The sequence below is a fragment of the Megalobrama amblycephala genome, linkage group LG21, assembly GCF_018812025.1.
Source record: "Megalobrama amblycephala isolate DHTTF-2021 linkage group LG21, ASM1881202v1, whole genome shotgun sequence".
Classification (NCBI taxonomy): domain Eukaryota; kingdom Metazoa; phylum Chordata; class Actinopteri; order Cypriniformes; family Xenocyprididae; genus Megalobrama; species Megalobrama amblycephala.
Genome location: NC_063064.1, coordinates 6,280,257 through 6,307,556, shown reverse-complemented (window position 1 = coordinate 6,307,556; position 27,300 = coordinate 6,280,257). Strand labels below are relative to the sequence as shown.

The 27,300-nt window shown below is 37.4% G+C and overlaps 1 protein-coding gene across 2 annotated transcripts; it reads right to left on the bottom strand.

The window, feature by feature from the left end:
- Positions 1-1,397: 1,397 nt before the first annotated feature.
- On the bottom strand, positions 1,398-26,587 carry nab2 (NGFI-A binding protein 2 (EGR1 binding protein 2)). 2 transcript variants are annotated; one of them, XM_048172948.1, is made up of 7 exons: positions 25,950-26,575; positions 22,949-23,860; positions 18,294-18,427; positions 13,243-13,306; positions 10,709-10,817; positions 10,278-10,463; positions 1,398-2,378 (listed from the first exon to the last, which is right to left on the bottom strand). In XM_048172948.1, exons 2-7 carry the CDS (start codon positions 23,846-23,848, stop codon positions 2,299-2,301), a joined length of 1,473 nt encoding a protein of 490 aa, XP_048028905.1. In that variant the 5' UTR covers positions 23,849-23,860; positions 25,950-26,575; the 3' UTR covers positions 1,398-2,298. The 2 variants fall into 2 exon arrangements, with proteins under 2 accessions (XP_048028905.1, XP_048028906.1); XM_048172949.1 differs by lacking the exon at positions 10,278-10,463 and having other exon boundaries at positions 25,950-26,587.
- Positions 26,588-27,300: the final 713 nt, after the last annotated feature.

Genomic DNA, 27,300 nt, shown 5'->3' with positions numbered 1-27,300 from the left:
GGCAAGCTTCATGCTGACCAGTTATCCAGCCTCAACACTTACAGTAGGAAGCATGCATCTGTTTTTGGTTTCTGTAATGAAATGCTTGAGCAAGCTAGCTTAAAGAGATAGGTTAGCCAAAAATGCAAAATAATTTCTGTCATCATTCACTCAGCCTCCTGTAAGAGGATTTTGAAAAATCTTTTGTCAGAGGGGTCTAAAATAATACTGGACTCTGTTGACTTTCATGTCATACAGTATGGAGAGAGAAAAAAAAATATTTTTTTGTGTTCCACAGAATAAAGAAATGTATGCAAGTTTTGATGGTGATTAAATGATGACAGAATTTAAATGTTTGCCTTTCTCTTTAAAGGGTTAGTTCACCCAAAAATGACACTTCCTTCATCTTCAGAACACAAATTAAGATATTTTTGATGAAATCTGATGGCTCAGTGAGGCCTGCATTGACAGCAAGATAATTAACACTTTCAGATCTCCAGAAAGCTACTAAAAACATATTTAAAACAGTTCATGTGACTACAGTGGATTAACCTTCATGTTATGAAGCGACGAGAATACTTTTTGTGCGGCAAAAAAACAAAATGGCAACTTTATTCAACAATATCTAGTGATGTGCGATTTTAAAACACTGCTTGTTCAGTGAATCAGTGGTTCGGAGCGTGTATCAAACTGCCAAAGTCACGCCCCCCAGTGGTGAACCATTGAAATTTCAAAACACATCACATAACAAAGGCTCGTTTACTGAAATCATGCGATTTTGGCATTCTGAACCACTGATTCGAAACAAAAGATTTGCAAATCTTAATGAAGCAGTGTTTTGAAATCGCCCATCACTAGATATTGTTGAATAAAGTCGTTATTTTGTTTTTTTGGCGCACAAAAAGTATACATAACATTAAGGTTGAACCACTGTAGTCACATGAACTGTTTTAAATATGTCTTTAGTAAGCTTTCTGGACATCTGAAAGTGTTTATTATCTTGCTGTCAATGCAGGCCTCACTGAGCCATCGGATTTTATCAAAAATATCTTAATTTGTGTTCTGAAGATGAACGAAGGTCTTATGGGTGTGGAACGGCATGAGGGGGAGTAATTAATGACAGAATTTTCACTTTTGGGTGAACTAACTCTTTAATCATAGGTCCTTACAAGCATATTGCATCAATTTAATGATTAGAGGATTGATTAATCCGCTAAAGGAGAATTTTTCAGAATTGAAACAAGACAAGTTTCCAAAACAACTCCCCCATCTGTGAGATTGATGATGATGATGATGATGATGATATCAGGATAGGGCCAGTGAATCACAAGCATCATCTGTCTGGGTTTGCTGAGATGAGGCTGGGGTGAGTGTGGGTGGAGAATCGGTGTGTCACAAATCAGACAGAAACCTCAAAATTCTCTATACATTTTCATATGCAGTACCGTAACTTCCTTGAGACAGACAAAAAACAATGAAAGAAGTGAAAAAATCAGCAATATTTTGCATGTTGTAATGCACATGGTTTCAATATTTGACACTATTAGCAAAATATAAGTAAGTCTAAAGATGTAAAACAGAAACATTACAATATAATTTATTGAGGAATTGAAAAATAAATACTCTGTCATTAAAGAGGCCACATATATATTTCTAATATTGGAACTGTAATGCACAATTCTTAGACAAATTCATTATAGCCATTCAACCTTTAAACAGTTGAGAATACGATTCTTCCCATGATTCATTTGAATCAGTTACATATTGTCGTAACCTCTGAAATTTCTTAAAATATAAGCATTTAGAGTTGATATATTAATATTCACTGCATCAGTAAGTAATTAGTGTCAGAGTTTCCCAATATAAACAATTTCACGTGAAAGTAAACATATTTTGCCCGCTGTACATAATAAAGTGTTTGAGCAGTTTATATATGCATATTCTAGCGTTTGTGATTGGTTGGATTAAATTAACACGCTCCTCATGAACTTTTGTTTAGAACTCCACCAAAACGAGAAGCATGTCATTTATCCTAATAAATTAAGGTTTAGATAATGGATACAGATGCAATTTTGTTCTCTAATTTGCTTGACACAAATTTAGCACCACTGATAAGTGAAAATATCCAGACCAAGAATATGAACCTGTGTTAGCACAAGACACCAGAACTTTCCGCCGAGTGTCTCTAAATGTTCTGACAGAACGTAAGGTGCATACAAGTAGTAAAATATCGAACAGGACTAATCAACATCGTGAACCGAACACCATGGCTGCATGATATCCGACCTGAGTTCAACACGGACACGTGCAGACTGTCAGTTATGGATCGTCTTTGGCGTTTGCTGGACTGATGCTTCTGTTACTCGATCCTCTCCTCTCGGACACCTGCTCCTCCATCTCTACGAGAATATAAACAAAGTTATTTTTATTTAAATTTGAGTTACTTTTGACTATCAACAGGGTTGGGAGCACAATACAGGACACTCCTAAAATAGTTTCACTTGAATGAGCAAATTGCCTTTGAAAGTGACAGATTCCCTATATACATACATACACAAAGTTATGTTAGATACGATTAATCGATTTGACAGCACTAGTTATAATTGGTGTGATTATGCTTCTAGACAAGTGGATACTTGATTGATTAAACTACTGACACTAAGGCTACATCTACATTCATTTGAAACCTGATAAATCTGAAAACAGGTGGGGTTTTTTTCCTCCAAAATGCTCTACGTCCACACTAGCGTTTTCCAAAAGTTGCCCGTTCAAACGTTCAAATCATCTTACTGCATGTGTAAAACTTAAAGGGTTAGTTCACCCACAAATGAAAATTCTGTCATTAATTACTCACCCTCATGTCTTTCCACACCCTTAAAATATTTTGGTAACACTTTACAATAAGGTTCATTAGTTAACATGAACTAATAATGAACTGCACTTATTCAGCATTTATTAATCTTTGTTAATGTTAATTTCAACATTTACTAATGCATTATTAAAATCTTGTTAACATTAATGCACTGTGAACTAACATGAACAAACAATGAACAACTGTATTTTCATTAACTAACATTAACAAAGATTAGTAAATACAGTAACAAATGTACTGCACATGGTTAGTTCATGTTAGTTAATACATTAACTAATGAACCTTATTGTAAAGAGTTACCGATATTTTTGATAAAATCCGACAGCTTAGTGAGGCCTGCATTGCCAGCAAGATCATTTACTTTTTCTATGCCCACTAAAGACATATTTAAAACAGTTCATGTGACTACAGTGGTTCAACCTTAATGTTATAATGCGACGAGAATACTTTTTAGCTTTATGAATCTTTTGTTTCGAATCAGTGTTTCAGAGCTCCAAAGTCACACGATTTCAGTAAACGAGGCTTCGTTACGTCATAAGTGTTTCAATAGTTCACGTGACTTTGGCAGTTTGATACACGCTCCGAACCACTGATTCGAAAATTAAAAAAAAAGATTCGTAAAGCTACGAAGCTTCATGAAGCAGTGTTTTGAAATCGTCCATCACTAGATATTGTTGAATAAAGTTGCCATTTAGTTTTTTTTGGCACACAAAAAATATTTTTGGTCGCTTCATAACATTAAGGTTGAACCACTGTAGTCACATGACCTGTTTTAAATGTGTCTTTAGTAGCTTTCTGGGCACTGAAAAAGGAAATGATCTTGATTGCGATGCAGGCCTCACTGAGCCATCGGATTTTATCAAAAATATCTTCATTTGTATTCCGAAGATGAACGAAAGTTTTACAGGTGTGGAACGACATGAGGATGAGTAATTAATGACAACTTTCATTTTTGGGTGAACTAACCCTTTAAAGGATTAGTCCACTTTTAAATAAACTTTTCCTGATAATTTACTCACCCCCATGTCATCCAAGATGTTCATGTCTTTATTTCTTCAGTCGAAAAGAAATTAAAGTTTTTGATGAAAACATTCCAGGATTATTCTCCTTATAATAGACTTCAATGGGCACCAAACAGTTTGAAGGTCAAAATTACAGTTTCAGTGCAGCTTCAATTTGTTCAACACGATCCCAGATGAGAAATAGTGTATTACTGCCCTCCACAGGTCAAAGTTTGAACTAATTGTTATATACTATTGAACTAGCATATCGCATATAAAAATTAGTTCAAACTTTGACCTGTGGAGGGCAGTATTACGCTTAGCAGTGTCTACACTGCCGGAATTCTAATAGAGAACAAGAAGAAGAGAGCTAGTTCAAGATGAGCATTTCTGGTTAAAACATATAATTTTCAAATTTTTTCAGAAAATGAGTGATGGTTTCTCTAGATAAGACCCTTAATTCTCATCTGGGATCGTGTTGAACAATTTGAAGCTGCAGTGAAACTGTAATTTTGACCTTCAACTGTTTGGTGCCCATTGAAGTCTATTAAAAGGAGAATAATCCTGGAATGTTTTCATCAAAAACTTTAATTTCTTTTCGACTGAAGAAATAAAGACATGAACATCTTGGATGACATGGGGGTGAGTAAATTATCAGGAAAAGTTTATTTAAAAGTGAACTAATCCTTTAATAAAAGCTTACTGAAATGTGGCGAGTGGATTCGGAGTTATGCACGCTTGCAAATATCTTCTCATTATAACAAACAATCATGTAAATAAGAGATTCATTGAGCAGTCAGCTTAATTTATTGTAACAGAACTGCTTGAGATCTCGATGAACTAAGATGCGAGATTTTTAATGATTATAAAGGGAGTGCTCTTTGCGCACTTTCTGAGATGTCAAATCCCGTGTACAGTATGTAATCTGTTCAAATTAACAGTGGTTTGTGAACTTAGACGCTTTATTGATAAATACTTTATCAGCAGCGTTTATGTTGGGATGTTTAGGGTGTTCGGTGACAAGTAACTTTTTCAAGGAAATCTATTTAAAGGTGCTAAAGAGGATGTTTTGTTTTATACATTTTTGCAATATTACTTGAAACTGTCTTTACTAACTGATAAAAGACTATTTATTAGGTGCACTGAAAGTAATAATATTAATATACATCATCTGTGCACGAGGTAGGGCCTTAAAAACATCAGCCAATTGGCCCTCTGGCTTGTCAATCACTGCCGTGACATTCCTTTTGAGAGATGAGCGCGGCTGCGCTCTCCAGTAACTTTCCACACTCCACAGGCGCCGCATGCAATGTTTTTGCCAGGAGACAGGAGTAACAACTGCAGATTATGAGTTACCTGCGGTGAGTCTGACATAATGAATCCACTAACACGACACAGCGAATGCCGGTGGTAAACACTCGTGTTCCAATACGAGTGTTTACGAGTTTTGGGAGGCGTTCCTTTGAAATGTGTTGTGAAGGAGGGGGGGGGTTGTTCTTACTCATGCGCTCATTTCAAAAACTCAGTAACAGTCTTTGGATTCTCAGTTGACAAAAAAATCCTCTCTATCACCTTTAAATGTGTTTTTAAATGGGAAAATCTTCTTAGATTTTCCCTGGAGTTGGTTCACCCTCTGCCTATGATCAGAAAATTCATATTTAATGCATCATTACACAAATTGGAACTTGAAATATAATTAGGCTATATTTATAAATGACTATCACTCGGAGACCTGCCGCCTTCAACTGTTTTAATGGTGAGTACACTCAAAGTCTTTGTTACACATCAATATGCTACATATTTTATTGCTATTTGGTATCTATTGTTTTTTCATCGTGTTGTCAGTCAGAGGAATTGAAAAGTTTTGTGCCTCATGTTTACTAAGTATAAAGGCATAATGCAAATCGCACTCAATTGCTGTTTTAACACAGGGCAGCAATTGAATAAATTTTCTCTTTGCATGAATGTATTATGATGACTGTATAATGTAACATTTATCTTTAGCAACACAAGAAAGTAAACAGCAGGCACATATGGGTATAATATAAAAAGATATAATTTGTACAATATTCATCACATGACTAAACATGCGTCATCATTTTGAAGTCGAACACTACACCACGAAAATTCCATTTTCAAATTTATTCACTATCCACAAAGCGTCTTCAAAAACCCAAATTTTGCACAGGACACAGTCTCAGGGGGCATTTACATGACACCATTTTTAACTAAAAATGGAAAACATTTTATGCATTTTGGCCATTTATTTAAACGACAACAGCACTTTAGGGGCAAACTTTTGAAAAACGGGCTTCAAAGTCAACGTTTTTGAAAACAATACTGTTATCATCACTGTGTAAACTACAAAAATGCGAATTTGTGAAAAACGGTGCTGTCATGCGCATGTGTATTACGTGTTCAGTCTCTAGGCGCGTAGTGTTTCTTTACAAAGTGACATCGCCAACTACTGGCCTGGCAGCAGAATACAGCGTTTTTTAGTCATTTTTGTGGAATCAGTGTGAATGGGGAATGTTTTGACAACGTTGTCGTCTATATACGAAAAACGTTACATTTTAGTACATTGCCGTTGAGTAAACGTACCCTTAGTGTGAACGACCAAAACATATAAAAGATGTGTTTTCAAATGTATCTGAATTAATGAAGACATAGTGTAAACATCACACTTCAGCAGACATTTATAATATGTTACGGCAATGCAATAAAACATTATATCAAAGACTATAGAACAGGGGTGGGGAACGTTGATCCTGGAGGGCCATAGTCCTGCAGAGTTTAGCTCAAACCCTAATTAAACACACCTGAAGCTAATCAAGGTTTTTTCAGGGTTGGAGCTAAACTCTACAGGACAATGGCCCTCCAGGATCAACGTTCCCCACCCCTGCTATAGAATAACACAAGACGCATCACTCATTATTATGAATGGGAGAAAGTGCAACGCGCAATATGGTGGAATAAGTCCCGCCTTCTAAATAAGAGCCAATCGCTGATTGGTGAAGTCATTGCATCACTGCAGCGGCCGTTAGAAGCTCCGGTTCCTATAGAAACAGTCAGACGCACACTTCCTATAGAGACGTGCGCATGCGCATTAGCTTGATCCAACCTGAAAAATACTGTTTTTTGTCATGATTTGAGCGTTTAGAAACAAAATTTATGAGACAGTTGTTGTCAGATTTCATTGGTGATTTCAAATATGAAATTTAAATCGAAATCTTGGCAAACAGCTTTGGAGAATTTGATGTTTCCCCATTCAAAGAGATATGAGCTGCACTTGAATGCCCGAAGAGGTGTTTCAAAGAGTGAAATGACTCGTCTTAAAGGGACTTTGATTATATTAAAACTCTTATCTTTAGGTGAAGACAGAACAATGCTGAGGAATGTAACTGCAGAATGATTGACAGCGTAATGAAATGAGGAACTTGCATAGACACAAAAATACCAAAGAAAGACTGATTAAAGCTCATTTTTGGCCACTGAACTGAAGCACTAGTGTGTTTGCTCATTAAGAGAAAGAAAGAGAGAGAGAGACTGCATCCTTTCACTGCCCACAAGGTTTATTTTTACTCCGTCTCTCTGAGTCAAAGCGACGCCCTTCTCACTCCCTCCTACTCATTCACCCCCTCTTTCTCTCCATCCATCCATCCGCCCTCCACTCACACATTTTCATAAGCTTTGACGTCAGACAGGGAAGGGGGGCTTCCAATTTATCACCCACACAGCACTTCCTGTGGCCCCCTCCACCCATACACAATTTCTCTTCTCATTTCTCTTTTATTCTGCAGTCCCTAATGACGACGTCTGACTGAGATGTTTGCCTCTGCAAGAGCTTCTCAAATCTGACAATCTCTGATTCATCCTTAAAGATGAGCTAGATTAGCTAACCAGATAAGTACGATAAATCCATTTGGCACTGTTCTTCTATACATTCCTCAGAGACTCTTCAAGGTGTATTAGTCTCTTCACTATCATCTCTAGTAAAATGAATTCTATCATAGTGAACCTGCAGCTTTTAAAGGAAATTTTAGTAACACTTTGCAATAAGGTCTGATTTGTTAACATTAGTTGATGCATTAACCGACATGAACTAACAATGAACAATATATTTTTGCAATAAAAATGTTCATGTTAGTTCACAGTACATGAATTAGAAGTGTTAAAGTGCCCCATTACTCTTCTTCGAATATTATCTTTTATGAAGTGTGGAATAGAGCTGTTTGTGAATGTAAAGGTCTGCAAAGATCAAAGTGCAGATAAATGGAGTTTTTTGTCAATTCTGAACTGCTGAAACGAGTCGTCAGTAATTCAGTCTCTCTTCCTGAGGTTTTGTTACTAATTTGCATAATGCCAGTCTATGGTCTTCATTGTCTAAACATGAACGATGTCTATTTGCCCCTCAAACACTGTAGTTGTATCTGAGACTGGAAGAGTTTGGTTCGTGTTGTTCATGTCGAGAAGACGCTGTTTTCTGCTGCCAAAGCAAATCCACTTCGATGAGATTGATACGGTAAAACCGACGCCATCGTTACTGTTCGTATCACTGTGTGTCAAGTGCTGAGGAAGATACAGAGCTAATGTTCAGATATGATAATGAGTGTTTTTTTTCCGACACACACTGTAAGCGGTTGACCAATCACAACAGACGGGGCCATCTGACCAATCAGAGCAGAGCAGCTCTCAGAAAGGCGGGGTTTAGAGAGACCGAATCCTTGATTGAACCGTTTCAGACACTGAGAGAAAAGAGCTGATGCTGCAGTGGATATTATGAGAAAATTAAAGAGTTTTTTGGCCTTTGAATGCATGTAAACCTGTTGTAGGAGATGCCAGAACAAAATTATGAGCCTTTAAAATAGCATAAATGGGGCAACTAATGTATTAGTGAAAGCTGATATTTATATTTAGATCAATAAATGATGAATGTTGAAGTATTGTTTATTGTTAGTTCATGTTAACTAATTTAGTTAACTAATGTTAACAAATGAAACATTCTGTAATGCCGGAGGCATTGCAAATATGGCCACCGAGGGAACAGACTTTCCTTGAAAGGGACTTTGTTCTATATAAGTAAAAATGTCTTAAATGATTGCATAATACTTTCATGTTTAAATGGTTGGTTCACCCAAGAATGAAAATTCTGTCATTAATTACTTCATCCTCATGTCGTTTTACACCCGTAAGACCTTCGTTCATCTTCAGAACACAAATGAAGATATTTTTGATAAAATCCGATGGCTCAGCAAGATAATTAACACTTTCAATGTCCAGAAAGCTACTAAAGACATATTTAAAACAGTTCATGTGACTACAGTGGTTCAACCTTAATGTTATGAAGCGACGAGAATAATTTTTGTGCACCAAAAAAACCAAAATAACGACTTTATTCAACAATTTCTAGTAATGGGTGATTTCAAAACACTGCTTCATGAAGCTTCGAAGCTTTACGAATCTTTGGTTTCGAATCAGTGGTTCACAGTGTGTATCAAACTGACAAAGTCACGTGAACCATTGAAATTTCGAAACACTTATGACGTAACGAAGCCTTGTTTACTGAAATCACGTGACTTTGGTGCTCTGAAGCACTGATTCGAAACAAAAGATTCATAAAGCTTCGAAGTTTCAAGAAGCAGTGTTTTGAAATCGCCCATCACTAGATATTGTTGAATAAAGTCGTTATTTTGTCTTTTTGGCACACAAAAATCATTCTCGTCGCTTCATAACATTAAGGTTGAACCACTGTAGTCACATGACCTGTTTTAAATATGTCTTTAGTAGCTTTCTGGACATTGAAAGTGTTAATTATCTTGCTGTCAATGAAGGCCTCACGGAGCCATCGGATTTTATCAAAAATATCTTAAATTGTGTTCTGAAGATGAACGAAGGACTTACGGGTGTGGAACGACATGAGGGTGAGTAATTAATGACAGAATTTTCATCTTTGGGTGAACTAACCCTTTAACGGGTTATTTCAATTTTTCTAGTGATAAAGTATGTCTTATGAGTTTACGTTCAATTAAAATGAACTAAAACTAACTCCATAAACTGACCTCATAATGGAAACCCCTAAAAGGTTCTAGATATGAAGCGCCTGAAAGAACCCTTTAAAGTTCTATATAGAACCTTCTCATCTAAGAGTGCACATGTACTTACTATAGGGTTAAGTTTTAGGATTAGATACGTGCAATGCAATTATGCATAATTTACTGTCATTAAATATATGTAACATGTAATTACATTATCTCAAAATAAAGTGTTACCAAAAAATTAACATCTTATATATGTTTTGCCACATCTGACGGTATAAGCATTTCTTTTTTTGGCAATTTAAGTTTCAAACTATGTTTTGTACCCTGTTCATTGTAGGTGCATGTAAAGCATGGTTTACGTTATAAAACATAAATCACAGAATTCACCTGAAATCTGTCTCTTTTCTGACCCTAGGCTGACTTTGCTTGCGTGGTCACGTGACACCATTCTAGCCAATCTGAGGCCCTCATCCATGAGAGTTTGCTGCATGAGCTGGCGACTCCAGGTGATGAGGCCAGTGGTGTCGGTGAGGGGGTGAGGGGATGAGGAGGGGTGCAACTGAGGGCTGATATCTATCAAGACACACAGAATTAGACAAACATGCCTCTCAATCACATGTTACCTTTTCTTTCATCAAAGATGTTTCACCCTGACTTGAGTATGAATGGACACAAATTTGGAAAATTTTGCATGATGCAACTAAATGCAACAGAAGGTGGGACAATGACGGTTTGGGGTTACATGCCTAGGATTTACTGACAAACACTGGACAGTCAATATAATAATAATATTAATTAATAATAATAATAATTCTTACCTTGTGTTAAACTATCTAGACTTTCTCCAGAGAGGCTGTTGTCATCTGCTGTAGATCTGATGTCACTATTGGCTACTGGGTCCTTAGACAGTCTGTCCGAATCTGTGACCTGTAACAGGCAGATTTCTCATGTTAGGATTATGTGTTTTGTAACAGTACATTCAATATAAAATATTTCCAGTGTTGGAGACTAATTACATTACTTTTTATGTAAAGTAATGTTACGTTACTTTTGCGTTACTTTCTCTCAGCTGGCTGAGGCTCACTCTCTTCCAGGCCTTTTTTTCTTTTTTTGCAAGAGTTTAATCTGTTGGTTTTTTGAATGCAATGGCCAATCAGAGGTGTTTAAGTTAGAATCCACTCACCTCTCAAAACGCCAGAGTTTTTTGTACAGTGCTGAGTTCTGCACGCTCACGAATCCTTTCGTTATAACGAAGTGTAGACAAGATGTACATAAATGATTAATTGAGAAGTGTAGACAGCTACATTGATTATAAAGAAACTTTGTGAGGGTGCGGTTAATTAACCCTTGTGCTGTGTTGAAAACCCTATCACACTCGTGGTGTGACCGGTCAAAAATGACCGGCCTGCAAAAAAAAATTGCTTATAAAATGTCTCGTTATGCTACCTTATCACCAAATATTGAATTCAATCTTTTTGTCAAGCTTGTTTTCTTTCCATTGGGACAGGTTTTGTATTTATTTATCATAGGCCTTATTTATCTGAGCTCATGTATTTCAGTTTTTGAGTGAAAAAAAGTGTTTATGGATAATTTTGTCAATTTTGCATAAAATATGAAAAAAGTGCACTGTTTATCACACTAGTGTGCTTTAATGTTTAAACAGGAAATTTGTTTTGAAATGGTTTTATTTTGTTTTTATTTGTTACAAAATGGCACTTGTGGTGTTCCCGGCCTGCAGAAAAGTAACTTATAAATATCTTGTTGCTCTATTACCAATCTTTTTGTCAACTTCTTTTCTTTAAATTAGGACAGGTTTTGTATTCATTTTTGAAACTAATTAATCATAGGCCTCATTGATCTGAGCCTCACAGATTTGAGGAGAAAGTTCATCTCTGTGCAAAAGAAAGCCTGTAATACTCAAAATAGTTTGCTTGTGTACATGAACGTGTGTGTGTGTGCGGATGCACGAGTATGCATGCATCTACACATGCAGAGGTCCGAGGCCTTTATTTTTGCACGCCCACATGTATATATGTGAACATGAACATGATGAAACACGTTCCTGAACACTAATTGTTTCTCTGATTTTTGACTCTCCCATTCATTTTCAATGGGCGGTCATTTTTGACCAATATAAGCTCAGATCAATGAGGCCTACGATCAATCAGTTTCAAAAATAAACACAAAATCTGTCCTGAATCCAATATTTGGTGATAAAAAAAAGCATAACAAGTGATTTATAAGCTATTTTTGTAGGCCAGTCATTTTTGACCCGGGAACACCACAAGTACGACTTTATGCAATAAATAAAAACCAAAATAAAAACAAATTTACTGCTTAAACATTAAACCACACTAGTGTGAAAAACAATGCAATTTTTTTCATATTTTTTGTAAAATTGACAAAATTATCCACAAAAAAACACTCAAAAAAAACTTTTTTCACTCAAAAACTGAGGTACATGAGCTATGATAAATAAGGCCTACGAACGATCAGTTCCAAAAAGAAATATAAAACCTGTCCCAACTGAAAGAAAACAAGTTGACAAAAAGATTGAATGTAATATTTAGTGATAATGAGAGATTTATAAGCATTTTTTTTGTATGCTGGTCAATTTTTGACCGGGAACACCACAAGTGTTACAATGTGGGGGAAAACCTCACAAAAATTATCAAAAAAAAAAAAAAAAAGGAAAGTTGTTAGACTCTAGGTGAGTAAAGTCAGTAAATTTTAGTCTAATGCGATAACATTAACTAGCATTTTCGGGTACGAGAAAATCCTCTTCGGGTCAAAATGACCCGAACACAATATCAGGATTAAAACATGTGACATCTTTTTAGTCATTATAAAAGGAGCGCTCTTTGCACGCTTTCTGTCCTGCCAAATCACGCTTGCAGTAGCCTATGCTTGTTTCTGTGATTAAATTAACAGTGGTCTGTGAATATAGATGCTTTAATAACAAATAAATTATCGGGAGCATTTATGCTTGGATGTGTAGGTTGTGGCTAGGCGACACGCAACTTTTTTAACTATTTTATGGACGTACAGAAATAAATCTATGCATACTTTTGCCTGCGGGCTTTTGCGGGCGGGAGCGGGAGAAGGTGACATATTTTTGCGGGAACAGGACTGAAAAATCCGTCCTGCTCAGGTCTCTATTTGACACCTCATGTAAAGCTATAGTAACTCTAACTCTAAGCAATGACTAACTTTAGATCTTTATTTCCATCTCCTTAGGCATCCTATTCATTTTCTTGTGATTTTATGAATACTTCACCTGAGCATATTTCTAAAAGGCTTCTATACCTTTTTATACAAATGTATAAATAGACACATATCTTGATGTACTTACATCAAGCTTGATTCTCTTCTGAGCAGTACAGTCAACAGAGGCAGAACAATCATCTGAGTATGTCCTGAGATAATAATATAACAAACTCAGCTCAGATTCCCAGCTCACAATTAAAAAAAGTCACAGTAATCATGCCAAACACTCATTCTGTTCAATATTCAAGGACAAATGTAGGGGGCGACGGGGCTCGCCGTCACACAGGGAATTTATCAAAAATGGCTATGGGTTTGAGTCAAATGTCCAATAATTACACAAGTCTGTTTTTCTCTATCACTTGAAAGATTATGTCAGATGCATTTATTAGATGCATCTATGTTCATATCTGTCATTTTAATTAGCATGTTACAGTACTGTGGCATAAGGATTTATAAAGTAAAAATGCAAGACAGTAACATTGGTTCAAAAGAATATGCTACACTACTACCTAGAAGCACCACCAACTGTTAAAATTGGAAAACTTGCAGTTATTTTTGATTATGTCTTTGCACCGTATGGCCTAAAACATGATTATTTTTCTTCTGATTCCTGGTCTTGTCCCAAGTTAAACACACACCATGGATTAAATTTCTGCCCAACATTTCTGAAAAACATACTCCTCCTACAGTGTTTATCAGATCATCTTCACCAAATTTAGCTCATCATCTTCAAAGCTTTTCATCTAATCAAACTCCTCTCATGTAATGAGATAAATAATTCAACAGAAAGCACACCAAAAATTATATGAGGGTATTTCATAATCAAATAAAACTTGGTATGTGTCATCACAACCAAGACTTGAGGGTACCTGAGAAGTTATTACCTTCCTACCGGTCATGAAATCTGTAATTTTTGCTTATAACTTCAGAAAAGTTTGGCCTAAATTAATAAGACTGGCCTTTTTACCATCATGAAACTTGGTATGTCATCAGTACCATGTCCTTAGCAGAATATATCCATATCCATATACAGCTCTGTGAAAATAAGAGACTATTACAAAATTATCAGTTTCTCTGGATTTACTGTTTATGGACAGTTTTGTTTTATTCTATAAGCAACTGACCAGATTCCAAATACAAATACTGTCATTTAAAGGCATTTACTTGTCAAAAAGACATCAAAAGAATGCAAAGAAAACAAGTTCATATTTTTAAACAACACAACACTAATGTTTTAACTTTTGGAAATCTATATTTGGTGAAATAACCCAATGCCAGCTTTCATGCATCTTGGAATGCGGTCTTTCACATCACATTAGTCCAAATTTAGTCCAAATTTTCTGAAGAGACTCGATCATTATATATGATGAACAGGTTTAATTTAGGCTTTTTAGGGTGTACTGAGCGCGTGTGATCTGGTTCGTTTGACTAGTGTGATCGCTCCGTACCGTGCCGGGGTGGGGTTCGTTTTACCGTCCCTGAGCACAGTTCAGTTGGGCTCGTGCGCGGTACGCATGTAACGTTAGTGTGATCGCAAACCGCGCCGGAGCACGGAACAGCTAACGCGCTCTAGAAAGGTGACCAGACGTCCCGAAAAATTCGGGACAGTCCCGAAATCTGAACTGTTGTCCCGAACCCCGAATCTGGCCCTAATTGTCCCGAAAATTACACTAAAGCAAAATCTTGAGAAGTTATTGTCTGATAAACATTAAAAACTGTCTGCGGAGGTTGAGAGCTCGTCCTGCAAGCAGCCCCCGTAATTGCAATCGGCTCTACAATAGCTCATTGGAGCTCTGTATTCAGCATCTTTTTTCTGAGTTCAATAAAAAATATATTATTATTACCGTAGGCGGCTAGGCGTTAATAAATACGAATTTAGATATGCATGCAAGAGGTTCCTTTTTGTTTTAAGCCTTGATGAAGAGAGCGTATCAAGTTGCTGCAGCCGCGACTGTGAGGACAGTGATGCACGCCTATTATTAACACAAATTGTAAAGGAGTGATTGGTCGTTCGTAAATATTTAAAATGAATTTATACTCCTTAATATCAAGTTTGCACTGTGTACAAAAAAAATACTTCACTTCACAATTATTTCGTTGTGCTGGTATTTTCGTTTAAGCTTATTAAAATGCGTTAGGCTATAGAGAAAGGTCTGATTTATGCAAGAGAGTAAAGTTAATTTTTCTAGAGAAGAATTTATTTTTCTAACAATAAATGTCATTGTTTTTTTCTGGTTTCACAATGACATTTGAGTTCATGATTTTAATGTTGTTTTTTTTATTTTTACCTCTGTGGCAGACTAAAGACTAATGACAGACTGTTGATCTTTGAATAAAAATATGTTTGGTTCAGGTTTGAAATTCATTATCTTTTATTATAGGCTAGAGGCTACGCAGTCTTATATCATAGAACCATAGCATCCCCCCCGTCCCGAATTTCAGCCAATCTCATCTGGTCACCCTAACCTAAAACGCGCTCCTGAGAAAGAGAGGGCACGGCAGGCTTCCGTACATGCAATATGTCGGAAGTGCAGGTGTTATGCCGAATTCTGACCCCCGCCACATTATTACCCCCCTAGTATTGGTAGGTTCAGAACTAGGTGTGGGGGAGGGATTAGGATTATGGGTGGGGCTAGGATTAGGCAATCAGGTAGTGACTTTAACGAGGGGGGGGGGTAATAATTTAGCAGGGAGTCGAAATTCGGCACAGCACGCTACGCAAAGAAAACCAGCGGTACGCTGAAGGTAAATATAGAGAAGTGTACTGGCCCACTTCCAGCACTGTCTGCAGCACAATCAAGTGAAAATCGCTGCGCGGCATAAATGACAAATCTATTGAGCAGTCTATTTACGGAAGTGCTTTTCTTCCCATTTTCTTCAAAATAAACATTTGCATCGTAAAAATGAAGTAAGCGTGCTCCGGAGTGCAGGCCAGCGGGGGAATAGGGAGGGGGGACAATCACTCCAGGGCACGGTACAAGGAAACCATTCACTATTCTCTACATTAGTCCACTAATATAGTTCACTTGAAGGAGTGACTGAAAACGAGTGAGTGCACCAGAAGGACTATCGCTTTTGCATAGTTTGTGCTTGCTGTTAATCATTTGAAACTTTAGCAAACTGGCTGTGGCAAACTCCAGTAGTAAGATGAAAGGATTTATTTGGAATTCTGTCATGGAAATTATGTATAAACCTTAGACAAACAATTTAGTAATCATTAAAAAATGAATTAATACCTGGAATGTATTATGCTACACCGCGGACGAGCGGTTTGTAAAATGAATGGATGAATGGATGATTCAGCTGCGGGCGCCATCTTCTGGCGAGACGCGGGAATTAATTTGGCATGCGACTCTCACAGTGCATTATGGGTATTCTCTAGCCATTGAATGTACAACAGTTGTACACTTGTTATTGCGGTGCATTTGCATTATGGGATTGAATGATTGTACTCAATGTCCACGATGGTTTCGGACACATGGCTGTTCCCTCAAATAGTGCCCTATTTAAGGGTATTGCGGGGGCGATTTCGGACACAGGGCAACATGTTTGCTTTATGTGTGGAGATGGTCCTCACTGCAGAACACAGGATCCAGGGGGTGGGGTTGGATCTAGACCCAACTCCTCCCAATTTACAAATCCCTAAACCTACCCATCTCTGCCCCCTGGATCTAAACCTACCCATCCCCACCCCCTGGATCTGCACCCAACTCCTCAACCTACCCATCCCCACCCCCTGGATTTAGATCTAACTCCTCTCAATTTACATATCCCTAAACCTACCCATCTCTGCCCCCTGGATCTAAACCTACCCATCCCCACCCCCTGGATCTGCACCCAACTCCTCAACCTACCCATCCCCACCCCCTGGATCTAGATCCAACTCCTCCCAATTTACATATCCCTAAACCTACCCATCTCTGCCCCCTGGATCTAAACCTACCCATCCCCACCCCCTGGATCTGCACCCAACTCTTCAACCTACCCATCCCCACCCCCTGGATCTAGATCCAACTCCTCCAAATTTACATATCCCTAAACCTACCCATCTCCGCCCCCTGAATCTAAACCTACCCATCCCCATCCCCTGGATCTAGATCCAACTTCTCCCACTTTTTTTGTATGCGAATAAAAGCCTAAATTCAGCCTCTTCAGAAAATTTGGACTAAACCGCTCGATTCATATGGATTAGTTTTTGCTCTCTTTATGGACTTTTTGAAACGTCAAAGTGGTAGTTGCAAAGCCAATCAATGGAGGGACAGAAATCTCTCAAATTTCAATAAAAATATCTTCAATTTGTGTTCTGAATATGAACAAAAGTCTTAGGGGTTTGGAACGACATGAGTAATTAATAACAGATTTTTTTATTTTTGGGTGGAACTAACCCTTTAAGTGCGAGACACTGTGGCTGATAGGCCTCTCTAGGCCTCCAGAGGTCTCTGTCAAAGCAAAGCTGAAAACTGGACTCATCAGGCTGGATGTTGGAATCTGACAGATTCAGAAAAAGGGCTTTCCAAGGTTACCCTGGAAGAACACTTGCTTCCTTCTGCTCTGAAAATGTTACCCAATGAGGATTGTTTTTTCCAGAAGGAGAATGTTCTATGTGGACTCAAGGTGTGGATGGAGGACCACCAGATCAAGACCCTATCATGAACAGCCCAATCTCCAGACCTGAACCCCATTGAAAACCTCTGGAATGTGATCAAGAGGAAGATGGATGGCTACAATCATCAAACAAAGCCATCAAACAAAACTTTTGCTCCAGAAATGGCATAAAGTCACTCAACAGCAATGTGAAAGGCTAGTGGAGAGCATCAGAGTTATTCCACCAAATACTGATTGCTGAACTCTTCCCTTTTCTTTCCATCATCTGAGGTCTGGAGAAATGTTTTCACTAGTTTACATGATAAAACAAAAATGTTCAGTTTACTCAAACACACTAAAATTTTAAACCCTGAGAAACTGATCATTTTGCGTCCTATTTTTCCAGAGCTATATATACTGTGTGTTCATCTGTATGTCTGTATCAATAAAATGCAAATATATTTAACAATATATGTAAATCACCTCATCAAAATGCAAAATACAAAACAAACTTGAAAAAAATTCAAAGTCACAGTAAGAGTCATTCCTGACCTGTTGTGTTTAAATGTTGAGGTGTAGGCACATTCTCTCGCCACTTGTCGAGCTAATGAGAACAGTTCAACTCTGCGTAACAGCAGAGCGTTGTCACGAATGCAGAATTGAGCCGCTGCCTCATTGATGAGCATCTAGAAGTCAAAATATAAGAATCAACATTTTAAATGTTATTTTAGCGGATCATCTGAGCTCTATGTAAGTGCTTAAGTCAAGGCATAAACTACAATCTACAAAAATGCATTAAACAATGGAAACAACTGCTGTAGTTTTTATAGTAGCTTAAAGGGATAGTTCACCCAAAAATTTACTCACCCTCAAGTTGTTCCAAAGTATGAGTTTCTTTGCTCTTTTGAACACAAAAGAAGATATTTTGAAGAATGTCGGTACCAAACAGTTGATGGACCCCACTGACTTCCATAGTATGAAAAAAAAAAAAATACTATGGAAGTCAACGGCTACAGTCAACTGTTTGGTTACCGACATTCTTCAAAATATCTTCTTTTGTGTTCAAAAGAGCAAAGAAACTCATACAGCTTTGGAACAACTTGAGGGTGAGTAAATGATGACAGAATTTTCATTTTTGGGTGAACTAACCCTTTAAATATTTTTAACAACATCTTGTATTTTAAAATGGTGAAATTTTACAGGAATCAGGAGCTGCAGTTAAGTTTATCATAAAATTAATTGTAGTTTTTGGAAAAACACATGCAAAGACTTATGCGATAATGATATTAATTCTCTGAAAATGAAGTGACAAGTGAAATATCAGTAAGATTACAGTAGAATAAACATTCAGATTTTAGTTTTTCCTAAGGAAATGTTTGTTTGTTTGTTTATTTATCCATGTCTTTTTAAAACTGGTATCAATCTCAGACAAAATAATTTGCCAGGTCACTTAGGTAAATGGAAACCTACTGGGGTTGTTCCACATATTAAGCAGGCACAGTTCCATGCAATATGGGGAGGAAAAAGATCTTTTTGAAGATGAAAAGCATGAAAAGGTCAGTTGTGCAAAAGCATGAAAACAACTAATATTGTGTGAAACTGAATGGAGATTATCAAATTATCATAAGATTTGTGAGTGATTTAGAGCACAGCAGAACTCGGTCAGATAAAGGCTTATTAATGAAAGTTCCTGTCAAAAACATTAATTGTATTAAAGGGCAGCTATAAAAAAAAAAAGCCAGTGTTGAGCAGCAAACAGGTATTTGAAGCAGCTGGTGTCTCTGGAGTCTTGAGAAGCTCACCATGAGGCTGGCAATTGTGCGTAAAGATGCATTTCAGCCACTCCAAACCAAACATCACAAAGATAAACATTTACAGTGGGTGTAGAAAACTGTGCCTTGCTTAATAATGTGGAACAACCCTAAGTAGAGTTTCCTTTACCTAAGTAGACCTGGCAAATTATTTTGTCTAGATGATACATATCTAAAAAGACATGGATAAATAAACAAACAAACATTTTCTGGAAAAACAAAATCTGATGTTTATTCATGAAATTACTGATATGTCATGCATATAATTTGGAACGCGGTGTAAGTTGCATTACTGTACACAAAAGCTTGATTTTGCCAGACCTTGCTAAAATTCCCTATCAAACCCAGTCAGTGGAAGATTGTGCGTACATGCATCTCCACCCCGTCTCCTACCAGAAATAACCATATATGGAGCTTACAATGCCTAGTTTTACTATGCATAACATCATCTGCATATCATTTAAATATGCATATTCCCATCCACGTGATACCATGTTTAACAGTACATGGCATTAGGAATATATAAATGGCATTTATGCCGTCACATTACATTGCTAAAAATCATTCACTATCCTTGTCTTGTTTTAGAATAGGCTAAATATATCAAATATCTGTAAAAACAAAATTATATAAAATAGTTTTCAGAGAAATCTCATTCTTTTCCACTGGACAAATAGTACGGAAGCCCTGAGTCGGTATTTTGAGATATTAAGTCGTTATTTCAACATAAGTCATTAATTCGACATAATATCTCATTATTTCGACATAAAATCTCATTATTATATATCAAGTTTAATAAGAGACAAGTGAAATTCAATGTCCTCCAGTGGCGCTCGCAGTCCTTCGCCGCAGGTTCGAATCCGCCTTTTGCCAAGCTCGCTCTTCTCTATTTTCCCATCACATATCACATCAGAAAGGCATTTATTTTCAATAAAAATGAAAATAATGTTCTAAAAGTGGAAATAAGCTGTTTAAAAATATTAAAAGTATTTATTGGGTAGGGTTAGGGGAAGGTGTTGGGTGGGTTTTTATTCTCCCAATAAGGCAGCATTCATTTAATAATTTTAATAAATATTATAATACTCGTTAGGCAGTTTATTTCCACTTTTAGAACTTTATTTTCATTTTATTGAAAATGTATGTGATGGGAAAATAGAGAAGAGCGAGCTTGGCAAAAGGCAGATTCAAACCTGCGACGATCGCGGTAAAAGCCAAGGCTGCGAGTCGACTCGCTACTGCTGCGCCACTGAACATGTTGAATTTCTTTTATTAAACTTGATATATAATAACGAGTTAGACTAACGAGTCGGAATAACGATATATTATGTCAGAATAACGAGATATGTCGAAAACAACAAGTCAACAAGTTCTTATGTTGAAATAACGAGATATGTCGAAATAACGAGTTGTCGAAATAAAAAGATATTATGTCGAAATAACGAGTTATATTGAAATAACGAGCTATATTGAAATAACGAGTTATATTGAAATAACGAGTTATATTGAAATAACGAAATAGTTCTTTTTTTTTTCCTCCCCATCATAAGTTCTTTCTTTTTTTTCAGCATGCGGTTCAGGGCTTCAATAAAATAGTATTTTTAATTGTTTTAAAATAAAATTTAAAAATAAACAAATAAAATTACAAATAAAATTTATGCAGTTTTGCCAATAAGGTAAAAAAATAGGATGTTTATATATATATAATTTTAATGGAAACAGACAGGCCTACTTATTTAAATTCATATATTTTTTGTTTAACTTCTGGATAATGACTTTATGTAATTTGAGTGCTTAACTCCAATAATGAGAGAGGAATATTTACTCTAAATGTGTATATCAGATGTAAAACAGAGTTTAAAATCATTCTGTTTAATTCATTACTTTGCTCACTCCAGTAAAAGAGTGCATAAGCAGGGTCTAGAGTGTCCGTACCGTGCACACATATTTACGCTAAGTTTATTTTTTAATAAATCCCGATAGGCCTATGTGCATAGAAAATTGTTTTTACGTTATACATCAGGCCCCATGCGTTTTAACCCGTTTTGACCACTTCTGTACTGATTTCTGTGGCTTTTCCAGATCTTTCAAACTACTGTACGAAATAAGGTCACGCAATTTACATGTGATTGTGACTGGGGACGGCAGAAAAACATATGAAGAGAATCAGCTTTCGTTTCTGCTCTGACAGCCGCAAGACTATGCTGAACGCTGTGAGTGTGTGTTAGACAGCGTTGGGGGATAACACATTACAAGTAATGTGAGTTATGTAATCGATTACTTTTTTCAAGTAACTAGTAAAGTAACAAATTACTTTTAAATTTACAACAAAATATCTCAGTTACCTTTTCAAATAAATAATGCAAGTTACTTTGTTTTCCCATTTATTGACTGACAGCTCTCCTGTCCCCATGTTGAGAGAAATCAGGAGTAAGTGCGGAGGCGTTTTGTGCACTGTGTGAACATGATGGTTATCATGTTCAAACTTAATCTAGAATCTAGATTAAGGGTGCATCTCAATCAGCTCCCTAGTTCTGTAGTCAGAGCACTGATCAGGGAAATCAGCCACATTCCTTTACATGATATATACTGATTCACAACCTAGGGAGCTGATTGAGACGCAGGATAAATGTGAGTGTACATTTACTCATTTACTTCTCCTGCATCCTGTTTTTCTGTATTCCAGAATGGCAGCACAGCTGAAAGGCTTGTTTGTTTCAACTGTGCCCTCTAGTGTACAGGTGTGAATTTGCATTTCCTTCAGCATGAGGCTTATTTGTTTCACTTTTGGTGTGAAAGGGCTTTTATATTTGCCAAAAACAGAACTTTTTTTGTTATAAAAAAAAAAAAAAAGCCCAGCCCAGATGAGAAAAAGTAACGCAAAAGTAAATGTAATGAATTAATTTCCATAAATAGTAACTAAGGCAATTAGTTACTTTTTTAGGGAGTAACACAATATTGTAATGCATTACTTTTAAAAAAGTAACTTTCCCCAACACTGGTGTTAGAAATCAGGAATGGTGAGAGAACATTGTGCTTGGAATGTTTTTCGTCTTCAAACCAAACTTTGGTCTTTATAATGTTTACACATTAGGTCAGTAGGCGGAGAGTAGACTGTCTTTTGTGGCTGTTCGAACGCATTGAACCACACGAGTGTTTACACTACGAAAGCAATCAAGTCAAATGCGTTTTTGACTACCTCTGGAAGTGGTCAAAAATAGACAAGCTCAAAACTTAAAACTGCTTCAAACGTAAAACCGTCAAACTTAAAACTGCTTCAAATTTAAAAGCTTCAAACAAAAAAAACACGTCAAACTTAAAACCTTTAAGCTTATTAAACTACTTCAAACTGTATAGGCTTGTCTTGACAAACTTTTTCAAAATGTTCTCAAAACAAACCTCATGATGGGTGAGCTGTTTCCCTTCCCTCCTCTTGGAGTCAAAACGCCCATAGATCAGGCTGTATTTGCGTATCTCTTCCTCTTTGCTCCTGTCATGAGGTTCCAGGTTGAAAATGTGTCCCACTGTCTTGGCCATTTTCTTATTGAGTCTCAAAAGCGTCTTCACCTCAGTTTGATCGGCTTGCGGCATGGTTCTTAGAAGCCGATCAACGCTTTCCTCCACGGCTTTAATGGTTTCTGGGTCCAGCTGACCTCCAGGCCACGGAGAGGCCACAGACGAGGAGGAGGAAGAAGAAGTAGGCGTTGGAGGACCCAGAAGACGTGAGTGGCATGCAAAAGGCAGAGTGGGCTGGTCTTCATCTAACTCATTGGCTCCATACATTTCAGGGTTGAGCCAGTGAGGGTCCATGGGGGACAGTTTTTCTCTGTACAGATGGTCTGGAGGCACAGGAGAAGCCTGTGAGCAGGGGCTCTTTGGACTGTTATCTCTGAGCGGCGTAAGGCAAGATCCTACCTCCTCTCTTTCACACGGAGAGCCTGGCTGACCATTGCTTAAAGATTTTCTTGGACCCATAACCGTTGAGCCAGCAGCATTGGTGCTGTCGATCCTGAGGAGAGGGACTCCACAGGAAGCCACACTGGTGGCCAGCGGTTGGTTGAACAGCGTTGGGTTTGATGCCCAGTCGCGCAGGGCCTTCTGCAAGCGCCGCACGTGCAGGGGTTTTGTGGCCATGCCAACTAGTGCCATGATCTCAAGAAATTCCTCTTCGCCAGCCTCGCAGAGCTGTTGGACATCATCACCTCCTTGCTGGATGAAGGTGTCATAGTACATCAGCAGGTTGGCCCTTTGTAAAACTCGGTAGAGCTGCAACTCGCCCAGCGTCCGTGGTAGAGACATCCTGATGCTCAGCTGCAACAGGATTCCCATATATAAATTAGGATTGTGAAGGTAAGGAAATTTTCCCACCAGGTTAATTGACATGTGACAACCGGGAGCACCTCGCTTTTAAATCACTAATTCGAAAGTCAAAGTAAAATGCGCACGGGCATTCATAACGGTGAGGAGCAGAGTGACCATTTTCAGTTAATTCCTACGGAAGTTGAGCTTCAATAGGAATGAACCGAAAACGTTCCGTGCCAGTAGACACGCACCATTAACACGGCCATGCGCATTTTACTTTCACTTTCAAATTAGCTCAAATTTGGGCTGGCAATTGCTTGAATGGTGGGTTCATTACTAGAAAAACACAACTAATCATTTGGTTCTCTGTTAGCACTGGGTTTAAATCCAAAATATTTCCAAATAGGCACTTTTACATTTCGCTTTGAAACCAAATCTTCCGCCATCGTCTTGTAAGTCAGCTCCTCACTCTCGTGATAAATGAAATCTGACTCCTACTGCTGATCTGTGCTGCGACTCTCATTCGGCTCACGCTGAAGTGAGCAGATGGATTCCATTTATAATTGTAATTTACTGAACAAAATTATTTTTTTTACTATAAAAAAATCAGAACAAGGGTGGTGCCGCGGTAACAATGTGAACACCGACTATCGCAGCAAGCCTAATATATGCAGTATATGACACCGGAAGCCAGACACATTCAGATTACAAATGGTCGCATCCACGCTTAAGTTAAAAATAAGGTTATATAGACAGGTATCCAGACTATTTGAAATTTCTAAACAAGTAGTTAAGAAAATTGTGATTAATTAAATACTGGGAATGAACTTGGAATAACTGTTGTGTGCACAGAAAATAGAATGATGTCTTTTAATAAAAAACATACAGAATAAATAACAAACAGCTGACACATTTTATGCAATGTTAGCTCTACTGTAGTTAATGACTGAATATTCATGAATACAGTTTTGTAAATTGAGTTTTCCAGTCACCTCACTTCTGCAGAGGTCCAATCAACAGCAATAGAAAGTGTCTGAATAATAAATGTTGTTCCTAAAGCTTCTGAAAAGATTTTAAATAGTTGCTCTGAATAACCTTAATTATATAAAATATCTTTTTAGTTAGCATATGGTGCTGATGTAAAATGCTATAGGCATTGTTTTGTAATAAAAAGTATGTATATTTATCCATATTTATGTATATTTATTTTAAAGGGATAGTTCACCCTAAAATTAAAAGTACTCCCCCTGGTGTTGTTATGAGTAATGCAGTATGCCGTTCTTTCTTTTTCAGATGACAAAAGTGAATACATTTTGTGCGCAAACAAAATTACAAAACAAAAATGACGGCTTTATTCAACAATGTCCTCTCCTCTGTGTCATTCTCCTACGCTGTTTACGTTCAGTGGATATTGTTGAATAAAGTGGTTATTTTTGCGCACAAAAAGTATTCTCGTCACTTCATAAAATTAAGGTTGAACCACTGTATTTTAACGATGCATATTCTACCTTTCTGGACCTTGAAAGTGGTAATTAAATTGCTGTCTATTGAGGAGTCAAGAAGCTCTCGGATTTCAACAAAAATATCTCGTGTTCCGAAGATGAACGAAGGTCTTACGGGTGTGGAACGACATGAGGGTGAGTAATTAATGACAGATTTTCATTTTTGGGTGAACTAACCCTTTAAGTTGCATGTTTTTCCTTGCATGATTACAATCTATTACAACATGTAAGCTTTAAGCTACAACAAAAACATTGCAATAGTCACAGTAGTTACATTTACTGTAAAACACACAAAATAAATACAGATTACAGTAGTATTTTCACGTGATAATTTACAGTAAAGAAAGGGGGGTTCACAGTGATGTCATAAGAATCATTTTTAGTTCCACCAATAACCTTTCAATTAACAGTTCTTACAGTTCTTTCTTAGTGTGAAGAACATGTTAAAAATCTGAAGAACCCTGTGCACTATAAAGTACCTTTTGAGCAATGGAAATGTTAAAACTTCTTAATTGAATCACAAACGCGTAAGGAACCTTTAATTGTTTTTAGAGTGCAGTTGCTGAATGACTCGTCAGTAGTTGTGTACTACTCACCTCGAGAGGCTTCAAGACAGAATCCAGGACAGGATCCAGCAGAACACTTGAGCTTCAGTAACCGAAACGACGGAATCTATTGCACTTCAGTAACTCAGTTCAAAACCTATCAAACTTTTCGTTCTATGTATGAACTTGTATCTTAACTCCTCAAACACGTAGCCTAATTTATATTTGTTTACTGTGCTTTTAGATCTTATTCTACAGATGTGAGATTGGACTGAAATATTCTTGAAACTCTTGTGTTGTCTCGGCTTTGCTCTGCTGTGTTGGCAGTAGCGGTGAGTTAATGACGCTCCTTTCGCTGCCTGTGTGGGCGCGAGAAACGCGTGGGCGGACTGCGGCACGCCATCTGACCGAATAAGAGCCTTCCTCTCCGGTCTGAGCTCAGGGGGAAGCGCCTTCCTATATGACTCCGGTGGACGGGGAATTCTGTCCGTTTCACTTTTTAAGCACATGTCTGTTCAAAATGTTTAGGATATGAACCTAAACAGCATTACAGAGCCCAATCCTAGTGCGTAGTTGATTTAATAAACGAGCAATCATGAATGCAGTCAGCTGTGTGGATGAGTGCCGGAGAGCACCATGTCTGTGGGCGGTGATCATTGCTCAGTGACGCGGCTTGAGCAGCGGGATTCCCCGGCACCTCAGTCTGATCTGCTCACGCTGACTGGTTGGTGCGTGCGCGACCAGGACTGGGTTTTCATGTTCGATATTTTGCAAATAATTTTGTCTGCATTTTAAATATAACTTTATAGAATTGCCTATATCGATAATAGACTTTTGTTTTGCGTCATTTCCAAGCAGTTTTAATTTTGACAATTAAGCAGAAAAAATATGCAATTATTATTTGTGTATATTTAGGATACATAAACTGTTAGCATTTAAGTTAATCTTAGCAACGAGTTAGTAAATTTTACAAATGTAAGGCGGGGCTTAATTTGGCCATGGGGTAGATCTTTTTGTAAAGAAGCCAGAACATTTAAAGGGTTAGTCCACCCAAAAATTAAAATTCTGTCATTTATTACTCACCCTCATGTCGTTTCACATCCGTAAGACCTTCGTTCATCTTCGGAACACAAATTAAGATCTTTTTGATGAAATCTGAGAGGTTTCTGTCCAACACAACTACCACTCCAAGGTCCAGAAAGGTAGGAAAAAGACATAAAGTACACCATGCGACTCCAGTGTCTCAATTTTATGAAGCGATGTGAGTGCTTTGTTTAGTGCAAAAAAAAAAAAAACTTTATTTACAAAATAATATTACCCAAAGTGTGTTCATGCAACAATGCCAGCTCTCGCGCAAACACAAAGCGCATGCATCATGATGCTCTCGTAAACACTCGCGCAT